General features: G+C 38.7%; 3 protein-coding genes across 5 annotated transcripts; 1 reads left to right on the forward strand and 2 right to left on the reverse strand.

The window, feature by feature from the left end:
• Positions 1-1,554: 1,554 nt before the first annotated feature.
• Positions 1,555-8,204, reverse strand: cep68 (centrosomal protein 68). The gene is given in 7 exon segments (XM_057341620.1): positions 1,555-2,138; positions 2,506-2,634; positions 4,219-4,315; positions 4,407-4,529; positions 4,605-5,981; positions 6,126-6,496; positions 7,982-8,204. Coding segments are annotated over 6 exon segments (2,064 nt in total). The 5' UTR covers positions 6,450-6,496; positions 7,982-8,204; the 3' UTR covers positions 1,555-2,124.
• A 2,519-nt stretch (positions 8,205-10,723) lies between these two features.
• On the forward strand, positions 10,724-15,508 carry LOC130559113 (uncharacterized). 3 transcript variants are annotated; one of them, XM_057342014.1, is made up of 11 exons: positions 10,724-11,014; positions 12,378-12,501; positions 12,590-12,812; positions 12,922-13,198; positions 13,303-13,480; positions 13,614-13,690; positions 13,783-13,963; positions 14,158-14,406; positions 14,532-14,703; positions 14,780-14,928; positions 15,048-15,508. In XM_057342014.1, exons 4-11 carry the CDS (start codon positions 12,983-12,985, stop codon positions 15,224-15,226), a joined length of 1,401 nt encoding a protein of 466 aa, XP_057197997.1. In that variant the 5' UTR covers positions 10,724-11,014; positions 12,378-12,501; positions 12,590-12,812; positions 12,922-12,982; the 3' UTR covers positions 15,227-15,508. The 3 variants fall into 3 exon arrangements, with proteins under 3 accessions (XP_057197997.1, XP_057197996.1, XP_057197998.1); XM_057342013.1 differs by lacking the exon at positions 10,724-11,014 and adding an exon at positions 11,069-12,055; XM_057342015.1 differs by lacking the exon at positions 10,724-11,014 and adding an exon at positions 11,069-12,051.
• Positions 15,509-17,087: 1,579 nt separating this feature from the next.
• On the reverse strand, positions 17,088-24,530 carry slc1a4 (solute carrier family 1 member 4). The gene is made up of 8 exons (XM_057341632.1): positions 23,773-24,530; positions 22,508-22,550; positions 21,379-21,444; positions 20,370-20,536; positions 19,976-20,209; positions 19,614-19,808; positions 18,694-18,828; positions 17,088-18,452 (listed from the first exon to the last, which is right to left on the reverse strand). The coding sequence occupies exons 1-8, from the start codon at positions 24,285-24,287 to the stop codon at positions 18,200-18,202; spliced, it is 1,608 nt and encodes a 535-aa protein (XP_057197615.1). The 5' UTR covers positions 24,288-24,530; the 3' UTR covers positions 17,088-18,199.
• Positions 24,531-24,802: the final 272 nt, after the last annotated feature.

Genomic DNA, 24,802 nt, shown 5'->3' on the forward strand with positions numbered 1-24,802 from the left:
TGCAGCAGTTCATTTTACATCTAGTTTACTTGACATAGGTTTCTACGTTACAGATCACAGTGAACATGTTTTTTTACAAGAATAAAGTTTCTTTTTGTATATGGAAAACAGAATAGAATATTTTTCTAGAATAATAGATAAACCTCCTAATGCAATAGTAGAAAACTTTCAATCTAAGGCTGGAGTGAAGGACCTCTGTAAATTATTCCCAATGCATAAATTAAAGTTCATTATGTGTGCATACAGGGAATTTTACTGATTCACCCTCTCAACAAATACTCAGATATCCTTCACAATAAAATGTAACACATTTTAATATGTTAAATAATTAAAATATGCAAAGGAGCCTGTTATAAAAGTTTGTTATATTTAAGGAGTCAGTGTAACAACACAGAAACAAAGCTACAGTATACATCTCTGCAGATGAAGATCCTCTAATCCTCAGGGTTTGTGCTTTCAGATGCACTGTGGGGTCTTTGTTGTGTTCCTATGACATCACCCAAATTGACGCAGAAACATTTTCCCCCGAACACAACACAAATTTAGCACAATAAACAAAATGATTTTTTAATTAACATTTCTGACTTCGAAAAGCATGAATTTACAGCCTACAGCTTTCTGGCTGCCTTCAATGGGCTCCTTAAAAATGTCACTTTTATTTGGCCCTGTTCATTTGGGTCCTCTTGCTAAAAAGCAACCCCAGAACATAATATTATGCATAACAACAGGGATGATACCTGTATATTTTTAGCCAAATAAAGCACTTTGCCTTCAGCTCAGGGAGCTCCAGAAAATCTGTTTTTATAGTGTATTCTGATATTCAATGAACTGCTGCATTCCAATTGGCCTACTAATACTATACCCTTAACGTATGTACTGTTTTAGTTATGGGAAAGTATATCAATTTTAGCACACAGCAAAACAATGCAAGTACTGGGATATACTCAGGTCGGAAGTGACCATTGTTGCCTAGACAAACATTCTATTTGTTAAAGGGATAATTCACCCAAAAATGGAAATTCTGTCATGAATTACTCTCTAGTTGTTACAAATCTGTATACATTTCTTTGTTTGGTTGAACACAGAGAAAGATTTGGAAGAATGCTTGTTACCAAACAGTTCTTGGACCCCATTGACTACCATAGTAGGAAAAATTACAATGGTAGTCAAAAGTACCACAGAACTGTTTGCTGTCCTACATTCTTCAAAATATCTTTTGTGTTTAACAGAACAAAAAAATATAAAGTATTTTTTTCTACTATGGTAGTCAATGGGGTCCAAGAACTGTTTGTTTATAAGCATTCTTACAAATATTTTTCTCTGTGTTCAACAGAACAAAGAAATCTATACAGATTTAGAACAACTCAAAAGTGAGTAAAAGATGACAGATTTTTCATTTTTGGGTGAACTATCCCTTTAACAACAGCACATGAAAATACAACTCCTTAAATTTGTATTCTTATCTAATGTTTACTATATAATTGTATTTACTAAATCAGTGAATGATCACTAAAATCCTGCCTCTCAGAAACGGAAAAATATCAGCCGAAACAATACTTTGAAAGAACTCATTTCAATATACTACAAATTGGATGTATACATTTGAACTTAGAATACTGTTGAAGACAGATGGTATGCAAATTTGGATGCAGCACATCAATCACAGTTAATTATGAATTGAAAAAAAAACATAAATAGCCTACAACATGACTTTAAGGCACAGGCTACTCAGAGGAGAAACTGCAAACTTAATAATGGTAATAACTTTGATGGCATCATGTCTGTGCGTCTCTTCAGCACAGCATCACAGTATTACTTAACTGAGTCATCTCAGGCCAATACCTGACAAGAGGAGTATGTTCAAATATACAATGTGACAAATATTGCAATCTGGTAAGTATAAATACAAAACGAAAGAAAACTGAAGATTTGCAGTACCAACGAATCACAAACAGCTCTCTTTGATACTGTAAACAAGAGTTCACAAATGGTCAAATAATTCTGAAATATTAATCAAGTATTTAGTGATTTGCGGTTATCGTCCTCCTGTGCACTTAAAGGTGCAACAAAGGATGTCTCAGTGAGAGAGCTGTTTTTTTTCACACCACCTTCTCAGGGCAGTCATCAGGAAATCCCCGCTGTATTGAAAGAGTGAGAAACACATCACATTTATGATCACTAATGAAATTCAACACAGTAAAATCGCCAGTGTTAAAACAAGTCAAATTAACTCTCACAGTGTTTATATAATCCACACTTTGAGAGTGTGGATTATATATACACTGAGTGTTAATTTGACTTTTTTTAACACTGGCGATTTTACTGTGAAGTGAAGAGTTTACATGTATATTTAAGTTCTAATTCAGTTACACCTAGTCATGGATTTAGTCACAACAGTGACAGAGGGCACTATATTATATTATAGTTTCAAATTATATTAGCAAGTAAAGATCCATCTGATGTCACTGGCCTCAGTGCAGAGATGAAAAAATTGTAATGATTTACCTGAGACCTCCAGACTCCTGGGGTCAGTGAGGCTGTCCATGGCTGACAGAATAGAGGAAAACAGATATTCTGAATGAGTTTCCAGTGTATGAGACTGTCTCTCTATTAACGCCAATGTCTCCTCTAGAACTGAGAGGGAAAAATCATTTTGAGAACAACAACATTATAAAAACAATAGACATGTTTTCTTCCAACACTAGGAATGTTTAATGTAACTCAAGCACAGATCTAAAAAGAGGACAAGATTTGTAGAGACTTTCCATGGAAGGGAATGGGATACGACATGCAGGGTAACAGCAAACTCATGTATGCATGGCCACATTCTGCAAGCAGAGCGTTTCCTGTTTCTCTCAGATGCGACTGAGTATTGTGTTACACTACATAACATCCAAAACTGAAACGCTGTAGACATTTGTGGAATTAAACCAAAAACATCAAGGAACAAAAAAGACTTTATAGAGATTTAAAAGATATAATGTTTCATCCCATTTAAAATTTAACTTAACCTCTTGACAGCTTTAATGCCCCTACTGTGGATTCAGTAACACAATGCAACTCTGCCCTTCAATGCAAAGTAGTCCTGCTATTCAGTATACAGTATAGTAGCTAAAAAAACACTTCTAAAAATTCTTTCAGTATTGGTGGTTATAAATTTCTGAATATAGCATTACTTCAAATACCCTTACACAGTGGCGTAGCATCTGGGTATGCAGGTGCATATGGGCCCAGGGTACTGGGGGCTCGCATCCAAGTTTTATTCATGGCCATCTAATACTGTAGAAAATTACTAGATGACTAATCTCAGATCTGGTCTACCCATGGGCAGATGTGAGTGGTCCTCCCCCAGAAAACAATTTGGAGTGTAAAAACGACGCCACTAGTTCTGACGCGTACATTTGAATGCAAGATCGAATCCGCCTTTTGCCAAATTACATTTTCAAATCACGAATCAGATCATACAGGCATTTATTTTCAACAAAATTAAGAAAATATTTGAAAATGGCTAACATGTGTTTGATAATAAAGCACATGGTAAGGTTAGGGGTAGTAGAGAGGTCTTTATTGTCCCAATTAGTTGAAATCTATTTAATACATATAATCATTTACACTCCATTATTATTGTATAATGTACAACATTACTTTGTTGACCTTGCTGTGTCGAAACAGAATGAAGTTTAATTTATACAGACTCTGAATGAGCTCGTCAATGTCAATCTGATCGAGGAGGCCAAACATATGAAGGAAGGCGAGGATTACTGTCCAATCAAATGTAAAAAGGCGGGATTTGCTGTATTGACAGAAGCCGAAGTTGGAAGAGTGAAAGAGCCAGATGAAAGTAGCTAAATGTTTAATGTTTGACAACTGTATAATCATAGAAATGTTAGGGCTGTTCACATGTCATGTGTAAAAACGCATGCAAAACGCTGGCTGAGTCGCCTTTTCCCTCTTTCTGGCGCTTGGGAGTTTGCGCTCCCTTGGGGTCTTTCATTACTATTTGAGTGCGATTTACGCGCGTCAACATTTAAATAACAAACTTGAGTAAACAACCGATGTCCAGTAATGCGCAACGCAGTCGCGAACAGCCGGAAGGGGCCCGTTAAAAGTTTTTGCATATGTTTTTTGCATACCTGACTTGCTACACCACTGCCCTTACACTCTATAATACTAAATAAATTTTAGGGATTTTACACAAACAATGCTAAAAAAACTCACAGGGAGATGCTGAGTTCATGCAATGCAAAAGCATCTCTCCAGTCTGTAAAACATCTGCAGTAAGAGGCTTATGAGCGTTGACTTCTTCCTGAAAACTCTGTGGGAAGATCGTGTGACACATTTAATGACTTCTGAAAGACGTTTAACCAAGTCCTTATTGTTATAAGATGTGAATCTACTTTACCAACCTTGTAGTCAGCCAAGGAGGCTTTGACACTGTCTAATTCAATAGCGGGTGGGGAAAGAATCTCTACTTTCTCTACCACCTTGTACAGCCACTGAATCAGCTTTTCTAAGTTTGAGCAAAATGCCTAATGAAAGCAAACAATTCTCATTAATAAGTCTCAAACGCTCACGATCAGAACAGAAATGTACAATTTTCTCACCTGTATGTGCTGCATGAGTGACTCCTTGGGCTCCTTTTCATCCTGGTGGTCTATAAGAAGATCAGACATTGACATTCAGCTCAGTTGATCCATAATAGCTTCCACCTCCCTCAGATTGCTCCTGTTCACCTCTCGGCTAACCAGCTGCAGTCTGGCAGCAGTCTCCTTTGACTCCTCTGAATCATCCTCAAACTTGAGATGATCTTCTGAGATGTCTTCATCACCTCCTCCTTGCTTGTCCATTTGAACGGTTGGTGACCTGACCGAAGGAACCTCACTCCCCAAAGATTCCCAGCTGGTGGTGACTGGCTTGCTCATCTGGGCACTAATGTCCCTCAGCTGCTGTGAAAGCAAATTCAGCTCTTGTATCTGCTCTGGCAGGCGAAGAAATTCTTCATCCCAATCCTCCTGTGATCCAGGACGGGGAAGGATACGTGTTGAAATTATAAATGTGGGGTCAGACCTGAAGGTAGAAAACACACCTGATTTACGGTAGTGAACCCTCAGCTTCCTGTCACAGTCTAGACTCTCACCTGACAAACCAGTCTGGTCCAGTGGAGAGTACAGGCTGCTGGATAGCACACCATCTGATGACTTAGAGCGTGATAGTTTGCTTAGATTTTGATCCTGGAGTTCAGTTGACCTTCGGCCTGTTGCTGGTCTAGACCTTCCCCGTCGAGTCCCGACCTGGGATTGATCCAAACCTGACAGGGTGGAAGAGCTGTAAAAGTGGTCCAAATCAATGCCAGAATCTTGCAAACGTGAATCAGTTCGCAACAGAGACTCTGGTGAACTCCATGTGTTAGCCATGTTGGGTCTCAGTGGGTATGTATAGTCCAGGAGTGCCTCGTATTCCTTATCAGGATCCCAGCTGGGGGATCTCCGGTCTGGGGAGGGCGGCATAGAATTCGGAATGGCACATGCCCAATAGTTGGCCTGATATGGCGACATGCGTCCATTACATCCACAGTTATTAGTGTAATAATGGAAAGGTCCTGTGTTATGGAGTTTATCTTTTCCACAGTCCATCTGAACTGCTCTAGTTTTAACACTTCTTGTGTAAGAAGATGTATGGCTGGATGAGTGAGACATACTTAGAGGAGTGGATATCAACTTAGGCACTGGAGGTACTGCCAGGCTCAAAATAGCAGAAGGGGGACTGGACAGGCTGTGTCTGTGGGATGAAGTATTAAAAATAGGTTCCTCATCACTTGACCAATGCCTGAGGTCCAACATACTCATTGAGGTATCCAGGTCTTCCCTAGACATTGGTGGAGAGAATGTATAAGAATCATCTTTGAAGGTTTTGAATGACTGTTTGACTGGGCTTTTTTCCTTTGCTTTTGGAGATTCTGCTTTGTGGCTGATATGAGGTTCCTGAAAAAGGATAATAATAGCTATTTGATAAGAAGAACATAGCTGTTTTATTTAAAACAGTAAGTTACCACCACCCTCAAATTGAATAAACTGTAAATGCCTCTTAAATGCATTACAAACACAACGTGGCATTACCTTTCTTACCTTCACTGAATCTTCAAATGTGGATGAATTCTTCAGAATGGGCATTGTCTGGCATTGAGTGGAGAAAACCAATGGTTTTCTCATGGTGTAGATGTTTTTATCTGTCATATACCTGGAAACAGGTGCCATAGTGACTGTCTTTTTGTAGCCACCTAGCTCTTTGTCTGGATCTTTGGCCTTCTGGACATACGCAGGACTGGACCCCTCACTCTCCCTGTGACCACTGCGAATGAACTCTGGGATCCTCGACTTCCATCTCCCAAAGCTCTTGTTCTCCATCTGCGAGGAGGTGTATGATAAGGCCTTGTCAACTCCGAGAGCCATGGCAACATGCCCGATTTCTGTGGTGGCTCATTTGTCCAGAGTGAGAGCTAAAAGGTCAAAACTTTGTGTTAAACGCTGTGTGATTTTCTCTTCAGAGAAGGAAGTTGAGTGTGGTTTATGGTAGAGCTGAAAGCAGAACTCATTCACTGTAATAAGCTTACTTTTCATGTAAATAAGTCATCTGATTAAAGCTACATGTTCAGGCTTGTCTGAAATTCATGCTGTTTGTTTATCCCTAACTACAAAAGGAGGCACAACATGAGAACCATTACAAATTCATGTAACTTATTATTTCAGATGTTATGATACAGTACTATTGTGTGTTGGATTATCCATTATATATTTTGCAAGTGTGTGTGGACAAAGCAATTTCTTTCATTTCTCTGTGGAATACCAGACTGAACCAACTGTTACTTGATTGGCTGATGCCTCTGGTTTCCATGACAACCAACAGAAAATGTCATGTCATGAGAGGGGATCACGTGGGGAAATTTAAATCATACCCTGCTAGCACACCAAGACAAGTATGTCTCTTTTTCACAGAATCCTTTCGGGCTTCCTTTACCTAATACCTGTTGATGGTCTTTCGTTGTTCCTAGAAACATGTAGAATTTACAGTGTCAAAAATGCTCTGTGACAGACTACATTTTGAAAGCTCTCTAAGATAAATTTAAATCACAGCATTAACATACAATTTAAGGCAAATGGTTACTGATAATTTGTGTCATAACTTATTTACATTTAAGACTTTGTACAGTATGCAGCAAAAACAAGTGTTATACATGGAAAAATGAGAAATTGTCTTGGTTTCACTTGTTTAGAAAACTACAGTACTAACTTTACCCTGGCAGGCTACAATGAAACTAGATCAAATCTTAACACAGGTTACTGTTTACAGTTCTTAATCACTTACATTCTATCCTATACCATAGACTGGACAGTTACCATGACAACCTGGTCGCCAAACAAATGACCAGAGAGTCTGCATCAAACAATCCAACTGTGAACATTTACATTTTACTATAGGCCTATTCTAAATTATGCCAAACTACAAACTTTCGTTAAGAACTACAATCTATAACAGGCATCTAATAACAGCATCATTTATTAATTTATGTAAAAACACTATAACAAATATGGAATAGTGGAATATGGAATGTTTCCTTATTTGTATTATAAGCGGTCCATTTAACAGTCTAGTATTTGATAATGCAAGGATAACTAATAATATTAAAAAGCATTACATGGATATTAAAAAAGACTAATAAACTAGCAAATATCAATTACACTGTGCATAAATTTGGGAAATTTTTACCCCAATGGTAAAATCGCGACAACACATTTGAGGAACTAGGCACTGTTGCATACGTAGTAAAGACCGATGACATGCACTCGAACAGCAGTTACAGGCAGCACACGATGTTAAAAATGTTTGTATTAACATGTCATACAACAGACTCTTTAATGTCACATTGTCAACCCCACTTTTTAAATGGCTTTCGTGGCTATACATCATGCAAACATTTACGTACCGTTTCGTTAAGTTAAGTCCTTCGGCATCTGGATGAACTACGCTCAAAAGATCTAGAGATAAAATACGATATAAAATACCATTGTTGAGGAATCCGTAAGTTTGAGGAAACGGTCATAAACACAAAGGCGGATCAGGGAACGGAGAACGCAGACTGTCGCCGCCCTCCAGCAATAATGTCCAGCTGCGGAACCGCAGCAACAGATTCTGAACAGCAGTTTCTGAACAGCAGCCACAGACAGGAGGGGCGGAGCTTGCGTTCTTACAAGAAGTCGCGCCACCTAGAGTCTTGGAGTGTGACTTGCTATTGTTACACGCGAAAACGTCATATTCTTAAATAAGGCTACTTTTCAGGTCTTACATGTGTAAGTTATAATAATACATTAAGGTATAGTACAAAAAACCATTTAAAACATCAATCTTGTGTGGAATTATTGAATAATGAATGTGTTTCATTGTATTAGCTTATGTGTTCTTGTTGATGGTGTTAGAAATAATGTTTCAAACTTGTGGGCATTTTGTATGAATGTATTAGTTTTATTGTTTTATGGTTTTCTGCTTTGTTCTACACGAAAACAGACGTTTTAATAAAAATATAAAAAACAGCAGCTTTATTTTAAACGAAACAATCAAACATAGTGTAAAACAAATTATTAAATTACAATTGAACAAATGAACAATTTACTCTTAGGCCCATTTTGTCATGACATTCCTGCAAAAACAACTCTATGTCGTGCCCGAACATAAAATGAATTGTAAAGGGCTCTCTGGAAGCTTCTAGTCCTTTCATCAGATTGTTGAGGGCCTCTTTCCTGTCCTCCTCATTCATCCTAAAAACTGTTGTTGCATTGCTGCAACTCAGGTAAAGAATCACCTCGCTGAATCGTTATATGGAGGCTAAATGCAAAACACAATGATATCAAGCAGTGACAAATGCGATTAAAAAACTCGACGATAATCAACTCACAAACAATGCATATAACAAAGGGAAGTGGAATAAACTATTTATGGGTAGTTGATAGACTAATATGCAAATTTGTAAAATAACTATGAATAACTATAAAGATAAATCTCCCTTATGCTATTATATACAATAAATAAAGCCATTATTAAAACAATGGAATGTTATCATCTTGTTTTCTAAATTTTGCTTTGTCACACTAGGACACATGTACGATTAATTAATCAGCCAACTACCCTTATATTTCTTAAAATAAAGGTAATGCCCATTAACAATATGTGCTCCGAAAAGTAATCGAAACGTCTACAGAATTTTTTTTTCTGTACAATAAAACATGGCAACAACTTTAAGCTTCAGTAAGTTATACAGTCATGCACAAATTCAACATTTAACAAATAACGTCATATACGATCGTTATTTAATACAAAATTCAGAAAACATTGCACACAACTCACCGTGGTCTCTGAGTCTCTTTTCTTTTAAGAATGGTAATAATTTTATATATTTTTATTTATTTATTTTCCTTGCAACCCCCCGGAAATGTTCAAAACGTATTTTATTTGTTTGTTTGTTGTTTTATTGTGTGTAGCTTTATATATACACATGGATACGTATGTACATGCTTAAAATTTAATTATGGAAAAGTGTGTATATATTTTTTTTCATATGCATATTTGTGTTCCCCATTTGAGTTTGAAAATTAATGCCGTTTCAATAAAAAATAAAAAAACTCACAGTGGCCTCCGCCATGCTTGTCGTCAATAACTCCGCCCTCACTTCCGTTATTGCCCACAAGTTTGAAACATTATTTCTAACACTATAGTTTTATCGGCTGTGTCCACCGAGGAGCATTTACGCGGCTGAGAACGGCAGAAGCTTGGCTGAAAACGCCCGCTGCAGGCGCAGCGTTCTGCCCAAAGTTGAGCATTTTTCAACTCAGGGCGCTCGGTCGAACGGCTCTGAGCGTGAAAAAAACGCATAGCACCAGCGCAGGGCGCGGAAAAAAAGCGCCAGCTGATGGCTTTTTTTAAAAGCGCGGCGTTTCCATAGGAAACAATTGAAAAAACACGTCGGCTGCAGGCGTGAACGCCTCGGTGGACACAGCGCCTAAACCTGACGCGCGTATTATTCTCCTCCCCGTGCACATCATCACATCTTTAGATCATATTCAAACATGCATAAATGTGATAATTACGCTTTTATTTTTATAAATGTAGACCTATTTCAGACAGTATAGTTAATATTCATATAGTTAATACATTAATATAGTTCATATTTATGTATAACATATATTTGATAAACCTTATATAAATGTCTGACCACGTTTAAGCATGTTTTTAACTTATTTTATTGTAGTGGAGATTATGAAATCTGCCTAAAGTATGTATTTAACTTTATTTTTTATATTTTCAATGTGCAATGTGTACAGTCATCATTAATTGACGACGCTTTGAAGTGACGCTAAAGGGAACGAGGATATGCCATCTTCTTTTACTTCTTTTAAAGGAGTCATTCGCCGGAATTACGTGTTTTCTTTGTCTTTTGTGTGTTATAAGTTGTCCATGCATGTATTAGACACGTGAAATTGCAAAAATGTAAGTGTCGGAACAAAAGTTTTTATCTAGAAGCGAATGCTCACCCAGACCTGCCTGAAACGCCTCATGTAACCACACACACCCCCACAACTTGACGTCAGCTCGTGGAGTGATTTGACTAAAACCGCCCAAATCTACGCGCAAGTAATGTGGGCGGTCTTGTAAATTTCATTGTACCGCCGCCGGAGCAGCCATGTCGTGGAGACGCTGTGTGTTCCGTTGCCAAAAGAAAGCCTCTTTGTTTTCTCTGCCAAAAGATGAGTCAACAAAAAACGAATGGTTACATTTTATTTTCAACACTGTTCCAGAGAAGTACAATGAAAAAGTGCTAGTTTGTGCAGAGCATTTTAACGACGATTGCTTCACTAATCTGGGAGCGATCAAGACCGGCCATGCACGGCAGCTTCTGTTAAAAAGTGGGGCAATTCCGTCGGTTAAAACTCCGCGAGGACAGTCTGGCGCTTCAGATGCACAGCCTGTAAGTATATTTTCTTTTAAAAGACTTTGTTACGGACTAACGCGAGTTGAGTTTGTCGTGTGTTTGTGATTTGCAAATGCAGACACGCGCGCAACGTGAAAAAGACAACATATCCTAATAATCAGTAATAACGTCCCAACTAGAGGCAACACATGTCGTGTTTATAATGGGGTTTATTGTCTTTGTTGAGTCGTGACAGACATGGCGTATCACTGGTTGATCTAGAAGGGCCAAAGCGCTTATTTATCATGTTACCATTCCTGCTGTAATGAGCGTTCTCACAAACTCTGTATGCCATTTTATCACCTGTCATTAGCTTTGAAACCTGATGTTCCGAATATGGTAAGAGGCGTTACATTTCCGTCACACAATTGCAGTATTCCACCAATCACTACGCAGTAGTGAACTGGCCAATCATAGCACACCTCGCTTTTCAGAGCGATGAGCTTTGTAAAATATCCTCGCGTTTCAGAGAGGCGGGGCTAAGAGGAGATACAAACATGCACGGTATGTGGAAAATACAGCGTTTTTTTTTTACCTTAAATCGTGTATACACATTGTAATACATCTAAAGCAAACAATAATATTCGTTTTAGCCACGTAAAATGACCCCTCCTCGGTCCTCCCTTCTTTTCCTTGTTCCCTTCCCTCGCATCCTGAAGGGGTGGAGCTAAAATGCGAGGAAAGGAAACGAGGATGCACAAATAAGAATTGAGATGCAACCAATGTCTGCGCCACGGAGGCACTACAGTTGTTCTGTATTAGGATGTCCCGACCAGCATAACTGTCTCCATAGACTCCCGCAAGCTGAGTTACAGAGAACCGCATGGTTAAATTTCATTTATGAAGGCAATGTCCCGCCGAGAATCGGTAAAGTATTTCACGTTTGCGCCAATCATTTCACGCCGGACTGCTTCACGAATGAGGGCCAGTACAACGCTGGACTTTCAACGAGGTTGCTACTGAAACCGGGAGCAATACCAACACTTCGTGCCCAGTCCTCATATCCTGCAGAAGCAAGTATCACGCCTCATATTGTTGGTGATTAATCTTTCAAAATGGCCACTCTTAATGGGCTTGTTATCGCGCTATATTGGTAATGTTGCTAACAATAGAAGTACAGCGTCTAACTGTATTTATTGACGCTGCCCTCACATGCTGTCGGACTTATCGTAAACGTATCTAGTTTCATCGTAAAAATTTAACATGAACGATCTTTTTAGTAGCCCACTGAGTTTTCTCATTATTGTTATCACCCAAAGCTCACAGTCCGCACTTCAACTGCACAGTACAGGAAGATTATTGCTTATTGAGTTAATGAGTGAATAGGCTTGTACTAATAGTTTTATGTTTATTTGCAAAGGCCAGCACATCGAAACAGACCAGCAACCTAAAGGATGTCGATTGCCAGACGAAAAAAACTCTGTACCGGACTGTTGGTACACAGTTATCAAAAAGGACGCTACATAATTTTTACAGAAGTAAAGGTTTGTTGATATGTATGCAGTTCACTTATAACTGATTTGCTTGTTACACAATTACTGTAATGTAATACAACTACTTTATACATTACAGGTGTCCAGACAGAGCCATGGTTGGACATTGCCTCTTCATGTTCATTACCATTTATGTCCTCTACACATATTAAGAAGCCATCAAAGAGACCTCGCATGGAATTGGAGGAGGAGGATGAAGATAGCCTTGAACACACAACATCTATAGTAACACCTAAAGAGTCAGATGTCACATTTGATCCTGCAGAGACAGACACAACTTTAACAGAGCCTACAGACATATCGTAAGTTGCAATACTGTGCAGACGATGTGTATATTTTATACATTTATCCTTTGTTACTTTACCCTGTACTTCAGCTTATATAATCATTACTTGTGGTGTTTTTTATTAGTGTTCAAGAATCCTGTCCAATTGAAAAGATCAAGAAATACATTGTGTAAGAGACGTGCATTATGGAGCTGTTTGAGATGTGCCCGGTTTGCCGGCGGAGCTCTGATGTGCGTTCACAAAGGATCGGAACTTTTCTAAGACTGGAGCAATTCTGCAACCACTGCCAATATACACGTAAATGGAGCAGCCAGCCAATTATAGGCAGTACTCCAGCAGGGAACCTCCAACTGTCTGCTGCAGTGTACCTTAGTGGTGAATCTTTCTTCAGATTTGAAAAAGTAAATAAATATCTACATATACTTTCACAAACACATTACCATGTTTACATTTATTTGTTTACGTGAATAATGTGTAACATATTGTCTGCTCTTTCTGTCATCAGATATGCACATCTATGAATCTGCAGCTGTTCAAGTACGACACCTTTCGTCGCCATGCCCGACTGTACATTGAGCCAGCTGTAGTGTACAAGTGGAAGCATTGGCAGAACGAAATACTACATAATCTGAGTGAAAAGGAAAAGGTTATCGTTGGAGGTGACATGAGGGCTGACTCGCCTGGTACGTAGTTATGAAAATGATGGAGGCATGGATGTAAGAGTGTTTAGCAGATAACAAATCAGAACAAAGCCAAACTGTTAGTTTATGTAAAAGAAATGCATTTTGTGTAATAATGCTTTAATTATTTTTCAAGGGCACTCTGCAAAGTTCGGGAGTTACACAATGATGGAACTTGACACCAACATTGTTGTGGACATACAGCTGGTTCAGGTGTGTGAAACACTAACATTGTATTGATACAAGAAAATGTTTATGTTCATTTTTGTCTAAGAGGTTTTTGTTGTACTACATAACTTTAACAGAGTAATGAAGTGGGAGGCAGTTACCACATGGAAAAAGAAGGTTTGCAGAGGAGCGTTGCTCTGTTGAAAGATTATGGTGTGAGACTGGAGTGCATTGTCACCGATCGCCACCCACAAATACAGAAATACCTCAGAGAATGTAACATCACCCAGTTCTACGGCGTCTGGCACCTAGAAAAAGGTATATTCCCTCACACATCATGTAAAACTAGTAAATTTAGCCACTACTTGTAAAGTGAATAAATCCTAAAATGTATCATTTTTTGAGGAAACTACAGCAGTTACAATAAAATGTATTAATAGTTGTTTTACTAGTCAAAAGGTTGATCATTACTCTGTTTATTGTAGTGTTCTAATGCTTGTCTGTATTTACAGGGATTACAAAAAAACTTGACAACATAGCGAAGTCCAAAGAATGTGAAAAAATAAGAAAATGGATGCGAAGCATAAAAAACCACATATACTGGACTGCTGCATCTTCAAGCACTGCACAGGAAAGAGTGGCTAAGTGGACCTCGATTCTCAACCACGTCAGGGACATTCACACACACGAGGATACAAATTTTCCCTCTTGTCTCCATGATCAAAGGCAAAGCAGAGACTGTAACAAATGGCTAGTTGCCGGTAAGATACCTAGCAAAAGTTTATGATATCTCACAACACAAATAGGACATAAAAGGAAACGTCAATAGAAATAAGAACTCCATTTCATTTGTACTACTAAGTAATAAAAGAAATATCCTTTTTAGAAACTCCAGCTTTCTACAAGCTGCAAAAAGTCCTGAATAACAAGAGAATATTGAAGGATGTCATGAAACTTAGTCCACATCACCAAACTTCAAACTGGGAGTCATTCCACAGTGTGATCCAACGTTTTGCCCCCAAAAATGTGGTCTTCCCATTTCTTGGAATGTTATGCAGGTGAGGTAAATTTTTGGTAAAATAATTTCAGATATATGTATAGACTCTTTGCTGATATGTGTCGTTGTACTTGCAGACTGTACCTCGCTGCATTTCACTACAATGAAAATGCTGGACGTCCACAAGTCACATCAACGACAGAAGAACCACTATATCGAGTAAGCTTTCCAAAGGCTAAAAGAGGACAATGCACAGTCAAACCAGTCAAGACACCACCAACATTCAGTAAGTAAAATGTTTTATTTATAAAATATATATAAAAAAGGAAGATTCCACTATTGCACATTTCTTACAAATTAGTATAATAATATATATTGACAAATGTTATCTAATATATTTCACAGGGTACCTGGATGATCTGCAGGACCTAATAATACACAAAGTATTTGAGAATCCAACACCATACATGGATGAGGTATTGAAGATACCAATACCACCAGACCTGTGTGCGGGGTATGAGCGGCCAGACAAGGAGGAGCTCATCTCAAGAATAGTGTCCAGGTTTAATCAAGCCCAGGTCTGAAACCAACATAGCTGCCCTGGGCATCTGGGAACTCCCGGCGAATCCTCAGCACCACACAGGCTGGAATGACTACATGTATGTATCGTCCAAGGAAACCCCAACACCAGCTCACAAAACTGCGATAAGCAAGATATCTGTAACGACTTCAACAATGACATGATTATAATAAACATATATATATTTCTGTATTGTATGTATAAAGTATTTACACTTTAATTACAGAGTATAGTTCAATGACATACTGTAAATAAATACTTTTTGAATAAAGTCATCTGAATTTTACATTCACGCATTTGGCAGACGCTTTTATCCAAAGCGACTTACATTGCATTATACATTTGTCTCTGACTATGTGCAATCCCCTGGGATCGAACCCATGACCTTGGCATAGCTAGTGCCATGCTCTAACAACTGAGCCACAGGAAAGCTTTTACAGTAGCAATCATGATTACAACTGCTTATGAGGTTCTTTTATTGGGTAAATATTTGTCAGTTGACCACATTATGATGCCGAAATTCATATGTTCTACCTGTAATAACAAGTGAGAAATTAATAATACATTCGGTATTAATCAACACTTACTGTGTAATTCCACGCAGCCGTAAAGGACCATAATCGGCACGATAAATATTACATGCATTTTTAAGTAAAAACGCGTTTTAACAACAAACAGGCTCCAGTTCCTGGATGGTCGATCATACATGCGGGAGTCTACTCAAGCTCGCATCCGTCTTTTCACATGTAGTGGGACACAACACGTAAAGTAAGTGTGACAGTACATGATAGAACAACGTTGAAGACGTAGTAAAACTAGTAACGCAAAATTATACCGAAAAATCCGCTGGTTATTTTGAGCTAAATCTTCACATACACACTCTGGGGACACCAGAGACTTATTTCACATCTAGGTAAAACCACTCGAACAACCTCTCCTTTAAATAAAAAAGCGTGCAATCTAAAGTAACGTTAGTGCTTATCTTTACATTGTGTCCGTTTCTGTACTTGTTGAACAAGAGACCTCACCTTCCGTTCACGAGTGAGAAGTAACAGCTCGCTCATGTCGTTCACGAACGAGAATCAGCGGGTCCTTTCGTTCGTGTACGAACGAGATATCGCTCTCTCTCTCAACCAATCATATGCTCTGTCAAAACTCACACTCGAACACCATTGGCTCGTGCTTTAGTCACTCTTTTAAAGCAAGACGCTCTGTGCTCGAGGGAGAGATTTCAGTGAACGAGAAATATGAGTAATTGCCTTTCGTGAACGAGAACGATTTTTTCACTTAAAAGATTCGTTCAAAAAGAACGATTCGTTCAAAAAGAACGATTCGTTCACCAACGTAACTAGGTAGCGCGACTACGTGTAAGAACGCAAGTTCCGCCCTTCTTGTCTGTGGCTGCTGCCCTCCAGCCAATAAGAATTCGTATTTCACGCCATTAAAACTGCACGAGGCAAAAGTTCATTCGTGCTGATTCAATATCAAAATACGCATATGCGCAGAATAATTCTGAATAAAATACACGTAATTTTAAAAAGATCACTGTCCGACAGCATATAACCTCCATTAAACTTTCCCTGCGTCATTTTTTTGGTACATTGTTGCAGACAGCAGCTAGATGGCGCCGTCATTATCGCTTATTTTTTTCAGCGCCTTTATATAAGATCAATCACCAAATCGTCTGATTATCGTAAAATTATTTATCTCGTTCCCTTTTAATCAATTTAAATGTATAATATGTATGTTTTGTGTGCAAATGCCTTCAGTGAAATAACTAGCTTGCTGCGCCCTTAGCGCCCCCTTCAGGAAAACGGCTCCGCTTGAAAACAGTCATTAGTGATTACCCAAAATGTAAATCAGAGACACAAAGCGTTTTAATTTAATGCTAGACAGTCACAGACGCACCGGTAACAAGACAAAAACTCATAGACCTAAGAGAGTAAAAAATTACAGAGTAAAATACTATATCAAAAACACATAAATTACTGGAATAGCTAATTAATAGCTTTTAGAGTCCATGTAAATCCTCACTTTTTAACCGTTTGGTAACAACAAATTACAAATATAAAATGCGATATAAAAACTTAACAATCAATAAATTAATTAATTTAATTCATGGCTTATTTTGTAACGCCTGACGCAGAACAAATTACATTTAAAAAATGTTTACTTTTTTATTAATGGTAAAACTTCACGGGCACTGAAAGAATGCTTATCACCACACTGACCACTTGGTGTCACTAGAAACCACTTATTTGTCTCTACAGTGCTGTTCTTTAGACAAATATGAATACGTAAAGAGAATGAAGATCTACCAGGAAATATTTGACACTTAGAATTTTTCATCATCAAGTTCAATTATCAACTGTGACCCTGAGTTGTCTATCACTCTCTGATCATGCCTCTGGTTTCACATCAGAGAGCATGAATGTATAAAAACCATAAACCACAGGTTCTGAATCTGCTCAAAAACACAAGCACACGTGCACAGTTGTGATACAGTTCTCAATAAATCACACAGTTACCAAATCATTTCATAGCTTCATAGGATTTGCTATTAGCAACACAAATATTTACAGCTAATACTTTCCGGTAAATCTTTCAAATAGTTAATGTTTCACAGAGTCAGTTAAGATATAACAAACAAACAGAGTAAGAGGTCAGGCTGTGAGTGATTTTCATTACTATCCATCTCTGCAACTGACAACCTAAAGATTGAAAATATTCCCTTTGCACGTAAGCTAGGACACATTCCCAAACACAACTGATAACAAATCATTTTGGCACAATTGGTACAATTATCTTAAGGGAACCTGTTCTTTTTCAAACTACGTATATACAACAACAACAGCAAACTGACCATTACTGTTCCATCTCACAGACTGGAGTAAACTTTACACTGAGGTGACATCACACCCTGGTTTTTAAGAGTGAGAGAGAAAGATCAAAGTAGAGAGAGACCACAGTCAACACTTTACAGCACAGACTCCACACCATCCTTGTCATCGAGCGTTTCCCGTGAGGAGTTGTCTCCTCGGTTCTGGTGTGTGATGAGAGGAGAGGTCTCCTCTTCTGCCTGGACATTAGCCACCACCTCCACCTTTACTTCTTGAAGTTCCTGCTCCTCCTGCTGCTTTTGCTTCCTCATCTCTTGCTCATTAATATGGTGAAGGATGCCAGCACCAAGAGCATCTCCTTCCACATTCACAACAGTGGTGGTGCGGTCCCTAATAGCACACACAGAATGTTAATGCAACAATTAGTAAAGTGACAGCAACATGTTTGATCTTCATCATAAATACTGAACACGCCATTTAAGAAGCTTTAAAAGATTATTCAAAAGCTTAACTCAAAATTATGATGCAAAGCAGTATTCTTTATATTTACAGTATGTGGAAGGATGTGTTACGTATTTAACCCCCAGCCTTATCATGAACTGCTTTAGTGAAATGTAAGATGCTCTCTTACACAATCCAGTCTACAGCCAGCATGAGTGACAAGTCATGAGTTGGCAGACCAATGGCTTCCAAAATGATAGCGATGGTAATGATCCCTCCTGCTGGAATTCCGGCCGCTCCAACACTGGAAGCAGTGGCTGTCACCCTGTGAAGAAGCAAATAAGCATTTAACCTTTTTATTTTATTATCTTGTATAACGTTTTATTTTAGAGAGCACTTATTACATAGACTAATTCCCTGCAGCAAAACAGGTTTGTCAAATAGAGATGACGAATGGAAGCAATGTCTGACAAAGAAATGTTCTTCATTTAAAGGGATAATTCACCCAAAAATGAAAATTCTGCCATGAATTACTCTCTAGTTGTTCCAAATCTGTATAAATGTCTTTGTTTGGTTGAACACAGAGAAAGATATTTGGACGAATGCTTGTAACCAAACAGTTCTTGGACCCCATTGACTACCATAGCAGGAAAAATTACAATGGTAGTCAAAAGTGCCCCAGAACGGTTTGCTTTCCTACATTTTTCAAAATAACTTCTTTTGTGTTCAATAGAACAAAAAAATATAAAGTAATTTTTCCTACTATGGCAGTCCAGGGGGTCCAAGAACTGTTTGGTTATAAGCATTCGTCCAAATATCTTTCTCTGTGTTCATCAGAACAAATTAATTTATACAGATTTAGAACAACTCACAGTTGAGTAAAAGATGACAGAATTTTTAATTTTGGGTGAACTATCCATTTAAACAAACAAAATTCTGTATTGCTCTCTACACGCTCCCCAACAGCATGACCTGTGTCACACTGAAGCAAGCTCCAGAGAGTGAGTGTGCATCGCTTGTATATTAAGATCAAGCTTTAGATACCAAGTACACATCACATGTACAGAATGTTCACAGTGACTAAAAATATTCCTGCTGAGATGCACTCACAGGATTGTGAAGATCTGGCCTGCGTTGAGTTCCAAATTGTTAAGCTGAGCGATAAACACAGCCGCAACGCACTGGAAAATGGCAGCTCCATCCATGTTAACTGTGGCTCCGATCGGCAGTATGAATCGGCTGATTCTTTTGTCAACGCCGTTGTTCTCCTCCACACACTTCATCATAGTGGGAAGAGTTGCCGAGCTGCGCAGGTAGAGAAAAGAGCAGAGGACAGAGTTTCAAACAACGCTGTTTGAGATTTAGCAAAACTTCTGGAAATCAAACGAACCCAAATATTCATAAAAATAAATACTTTTTCCTTCGAGAAAAAATGTAGTATACAGGAAAGCATTTAGAGATATAACCAGTACCTGGAGCAGGTAGCAAAGGCTGTCGTAAAAGGTGTGATGAGTCCAGACAGGAAACTGAAGGGATTTGCACGAGTGAATCCAAAGTAGATAAGTGGTAGTACAATACCACCGTGGATGACGTGACCCAAGATAGAGGCAAAAATGTATTTTCCCAAGCTAGTGACCAACAGTACCACATCTTCCATCTCAACAATCTTACTGCCTACTAGGAACATAATGCCAAAAGGCACATACCTGAAGGACAAAGAGAAGAATATAACAAACAGTGTATGTGTATCGTAGACCTATCACAACATAAAAAATCAGTGCTAACACAGTAAAAAAAACTAAATTCAATAACTTCATTTACTCTTTATTTTATATGATTTCAATTGGATTAAAGATCTTCACTTACCACATGATCCAGGACACCAGTACCATGGTGGCTTCATTGAAGGCATTGAAAAACCGAATGAGCTCTTCTCCTTCTGTTCCAAGCTTTTTTAAAGCAACTCCAAAAACCATCGCGAAGAGAACAAGGCCTAGAATATTCATTCCCTCTGATTCTGTTCCAAAAGGAACCTGCAACTCACCAAAATCATAGTTAGTCGACAAAGTGACTTACAGTACACAAATGAAAAATCATTTGTTATAACATTTTCAAAGTATTTGACACAAATAGAAGGAAATAGTGTTTCCTGATTTGATTGTGAATGGACAAGTGATTTTCAAAAGACTAAACGTGCTGAGGTCAGAGAAAGATGCAGATCAGATGAGACTATGCAAGCGTTAAATCCCTCTGTTGTCCCAGCCTTCATCAGACATGGCTCCTCCCTTGGCACACAGCACTGGTCTTTCTGAAAGCCCTACTTATGCAATCATGGACCTTCAGAGGGCTTCCCCAAATATTTGCTCATGCACCAGCAGATATGAGACATTTTAGCTAAGCCAGGATGTGTTGGAGACCCAAAGACTTGTGGGAAGGCTGATGATTGTATAGTAGATATACAGCAAGTATAAAGAAAATGGTAATTAGAAAACGAAAATCACGTGAACGCTGGATATCTGCACATCCTCGTTCTAAAAACCAATTGCTGTGTCTCATGAAAAGAAGCAGTCTGGGAAAGGCTTGCCACCTCCAGCTGCTCGAGTGCATAGTGGTGTAGAAGCAGCTAAACTGGCTGTGTCAACCCTGGCCCCGTGCAAACAAACAGCATGCTCATTCAAGACTGCCAAACAACCACTATTGAGTGTTTTTTTGCCAAGAGGTCCTGACTCAATTTAAGCATCCACGTTAAGAAAGCGTATGATTAAGATACGGGAAATAGAATGAACTAATGCCAATACGACAATGATGTCACATTGGGAAGAAATGACGCATCAATACATCTGATGGTTTGTGCTATGTGTTAAAGATCATGTACCTTCTGGTAGTTGAGGGTCCCGTTCGTTCCATTTCCGACAAAAACCAGCTTGTAATCTGTGGCATACTGTGAGAAAAGTGATAGAGATACATCAGTTATAAGTTGTGCTTATCACATCTACAATATGAGGCTTCCTGAACTCTACATTAAACCGTGATGCATTTGCTTATTCATTTGAATAAATTGAGTCTGTTTTGTGCACGTCTGGTGCCAAAATACTAACAAAAGCAGCATTTAAACTGAGACTGGCATATTCAGAGACAATGAGAAATCCCACAACCCATCTATTCAGCACCCCATCTTCTTAAAAAACTCCAATTATATGAGATGGAATACCCAGTGATCCAGAAATTGAAGCTTTGAGTATATTTCAATGAGAAATAATTAAACAACCTTGAATAGATATGCAACGATTCGTTTTCCAAACCAGTCCACTTTTTAACTGGCTGTTAACATCATTCTCAGGTATTTTTGTATTAATCCTTTAAAAGTCTTTATTGGACTGTATCCCAGTAAGTGTCAATAACAGTCCTACTGGATAAAGAAACACTCTCCCACAGGATAAAGAAACACTCTCGCACAGGATAAAGAAACATCTGCACGTAATGCCCTTGAATCTCTTTCTAAAGCCACTCGAGCCTTTAGGAAAAACCTCATTTTCTTTTTTCTCATTTTCTTAATGATTCCTGACTGTCCTGTTTAGTTTGTGTCAGATAGGTTGCGCACACACTCCAGTATGGGCATGAGAGATGTTATCTCCCACCCAACCAGCGAACCCCCTGACCTTCCTTTAAAATAGAGCGTGCTCACTATTGAGCAGTTGCCCGTGTGGTACGGCCCAGTGAAGCAAGCCAGGTTGCCAGGCATCAAGGAATGGAATCATCTTGCTATGGTAACAGCATGGTTGCTCAGTTGTGAGAGAGGATGCTAGGTATTTATTGAGCCGGGACAAAAATGACTACTCGATTTTGAGACTGTCTCAATTAGAGATAAAGGGGCTGTTAATGTGGAGGTGGTCATCTGAGAAAAGAACACGGATATTCATTCTTGGAATGACTTCTGCTGTGTATGTGTGTTATATGTGTGGAGTTTGAACTACAGAGACAGACAGAGGCAAAAAAAAACTTACTGAGCGGAAAGCGGCGGCCACCAGATTAGATGGAAACAGGTTTCTAAAAGGAAAAACAAACAAGCAAGATAAAAAAGTGATACAGACATGTGATGAAATTAGCTCTTATCATCACAGATGGTTAACACAGAGGTTCCTTTGGTAAATTCCCACCACTTGGGAGAAATCTGGACAGAATTGGCAAATGTGCAGCAGGAATGTGTTTTGCATTTACTGTATGCTTACAGATCAATTACTTTATCTATTTCACAAATAGGTAGGCTATTTCTTTACTTAGGCTACAGAATAAATAGACAGATTCTGATCTAAATTATGTTTTAATCGTATATTATTTAACCAAAAAGTTAATTTACATTGTTCCAGCAGCAATTTAAACACTAAGAGCAATACACAAACAAGTCAGTGTACTGATCAAAGCAGATATACTGTACTCTAACAGTTATCATGCATGACTTGAGTTCAGTCTCACATGACCTGCTTTAAAAAGAGGATTAATCCAGTAACTCTGAGTGTGAAATCTGAGGCACAAAGGAGAGCATTTTTAGGAAAACCCTTGTGCATAGTCATGCTTTAAGACTGTATTACATAATTGCGTAGAAAAATGTATACTTAAAAAAAACATCTATCTATAACATCTCTGGGCTAGTCATGAATAGTTCTGCTGACTAAACATTTTGAGTCAATATGAAGATGTAAGGTTAAAGTGATAGTTCACCCTAAAATGAAAATTATGTCATCAATTACTCACCCTCTTGTCATTTTAAATTTGTATGACTTTCTTTCTTCCGCAAAACACAAAAGAAGATATTTTGAAGAAAGTTGGTAACCAAACAGCAAAGGCACCCATTCACTATTGTATGGACACAAAACCAATGCAAGTGAATGGTTGCCAGTTACCAACATTCTTCAAAATATCTTCTTTTGTGTTCTGCTGAAGAAAGAAAGTCATACAGGTTTGAAATGACATGAGGGTGAGTAAATGAAGATGTACTTTCCCTTTAATTGCTTCAAACAAACATTCATCAAACAGCAAAAGTATGCAATACTTAAATATCAATAATGTATTTGGTGTCACGTGATCTGCAAAACTGTATATTTATAATTGACCACTTTAATATCGCCGGTTATTCATCAGTATTCGCTTGCGTAATACTTGCACACATACAGTAGCATCTATGCTGGGAAACTGGACGTATCTCCCACGTTTTAGCTCGTTATTCACACACAGTGGGCGTCCTAATATTATTGTCATAATTAAATGATACCTTGCAAGGTCTAAAAACGAATCCGTTGTCTCTTTGTTGGAGCTCAAGCCTTCAAGCCCCAGGTTGTTGGAGTTGAGCGCTCCCGCTCCAACGCCGGGTTTGATGATGAAAGCGAGCGCGACCCCGATGGATGAGGCGATCAGCGTGGTCACCAAAAAGTAAGCGACGGCGATTCCTCCCAGTTTTCCCAGCGAACGAGTGTCTAGACTCGCAGCGCCCGAAATTAAACTGCAAACCACTAAAGGAAGGATGATCATCTTGAGCATCCTCAGCAACATTTCTCCAGGAAAGGCGAAATATGTCATTTGCGCTCGTGTTAGGTTCATGTTCCGGACCATCATTCCGAGTCCGACGCCCACCAGTACCCCGGACACCGTCATTATGACTAAAAGATTTCTTTTTAAAAAGACCACGAATCGGTCTTTAAAGCTTTTCTTTTCAGATTGCATTGGGATCGCTGGTAACGGGTCTTTAAGTCCCGCGTGTCCGTTGATTCCGCTCTTCTTTTTCTCCATGGTTTTACTTACGCGTCTCACCAGCCGCTTATAACTGGTACCGGTCTCGCATCAACAGCGTGCGCGCACTTGGCTGTGTGAAGAGGAGGACTGACGAGCGCTTGTAAAAACCAGCCGGCAAAGAGACATGTGCTCTCTCCACCCCGAGAGGGAAGACAAGGGGCATGCGCACTATCCCCTCAGGATGAAATGATGCAACAAGGGAAAGGGTTGCCAATATCTGCATCCATAAATCTGTGCAATATATAATTGTAGTATTTTATTAATACTGTATAATTAATTTTATTATTGGTCGTTATTGTAGTGACAGTGTATTGTTGTTTGCAATGTGTACAATTGCATTTGTTTTATTAACGTTAATTTTGGAATTTAAACGTTTTGCAGCCTCTTTTTAAAACACAGTACATTTCTTCTTTTTCTGTGTTTTCAGACAATATCTGTATCAAATCAATTTACAAATCAGACTGTCATCCGTGTTTCTCCCAATGCTAAAACATGATGTGAAACTTTCTCAG

The sequence above is a fragment of the Triplophysa rosa genome, linkage group LG9 (genome assembly GCF_024868665.1).
Source record: "Triplophysa rosa linkage group LG9, Trosa_1v2, whole genome shotgun sequence".
NCBI classification, from domain to species: domain Eukaryota; kingdom Metazoa; phylum Chordata; class Actinopteri; order Cypriniformes; family Nemacheilidae; genus Triplophysa; species Triplophysa rosa.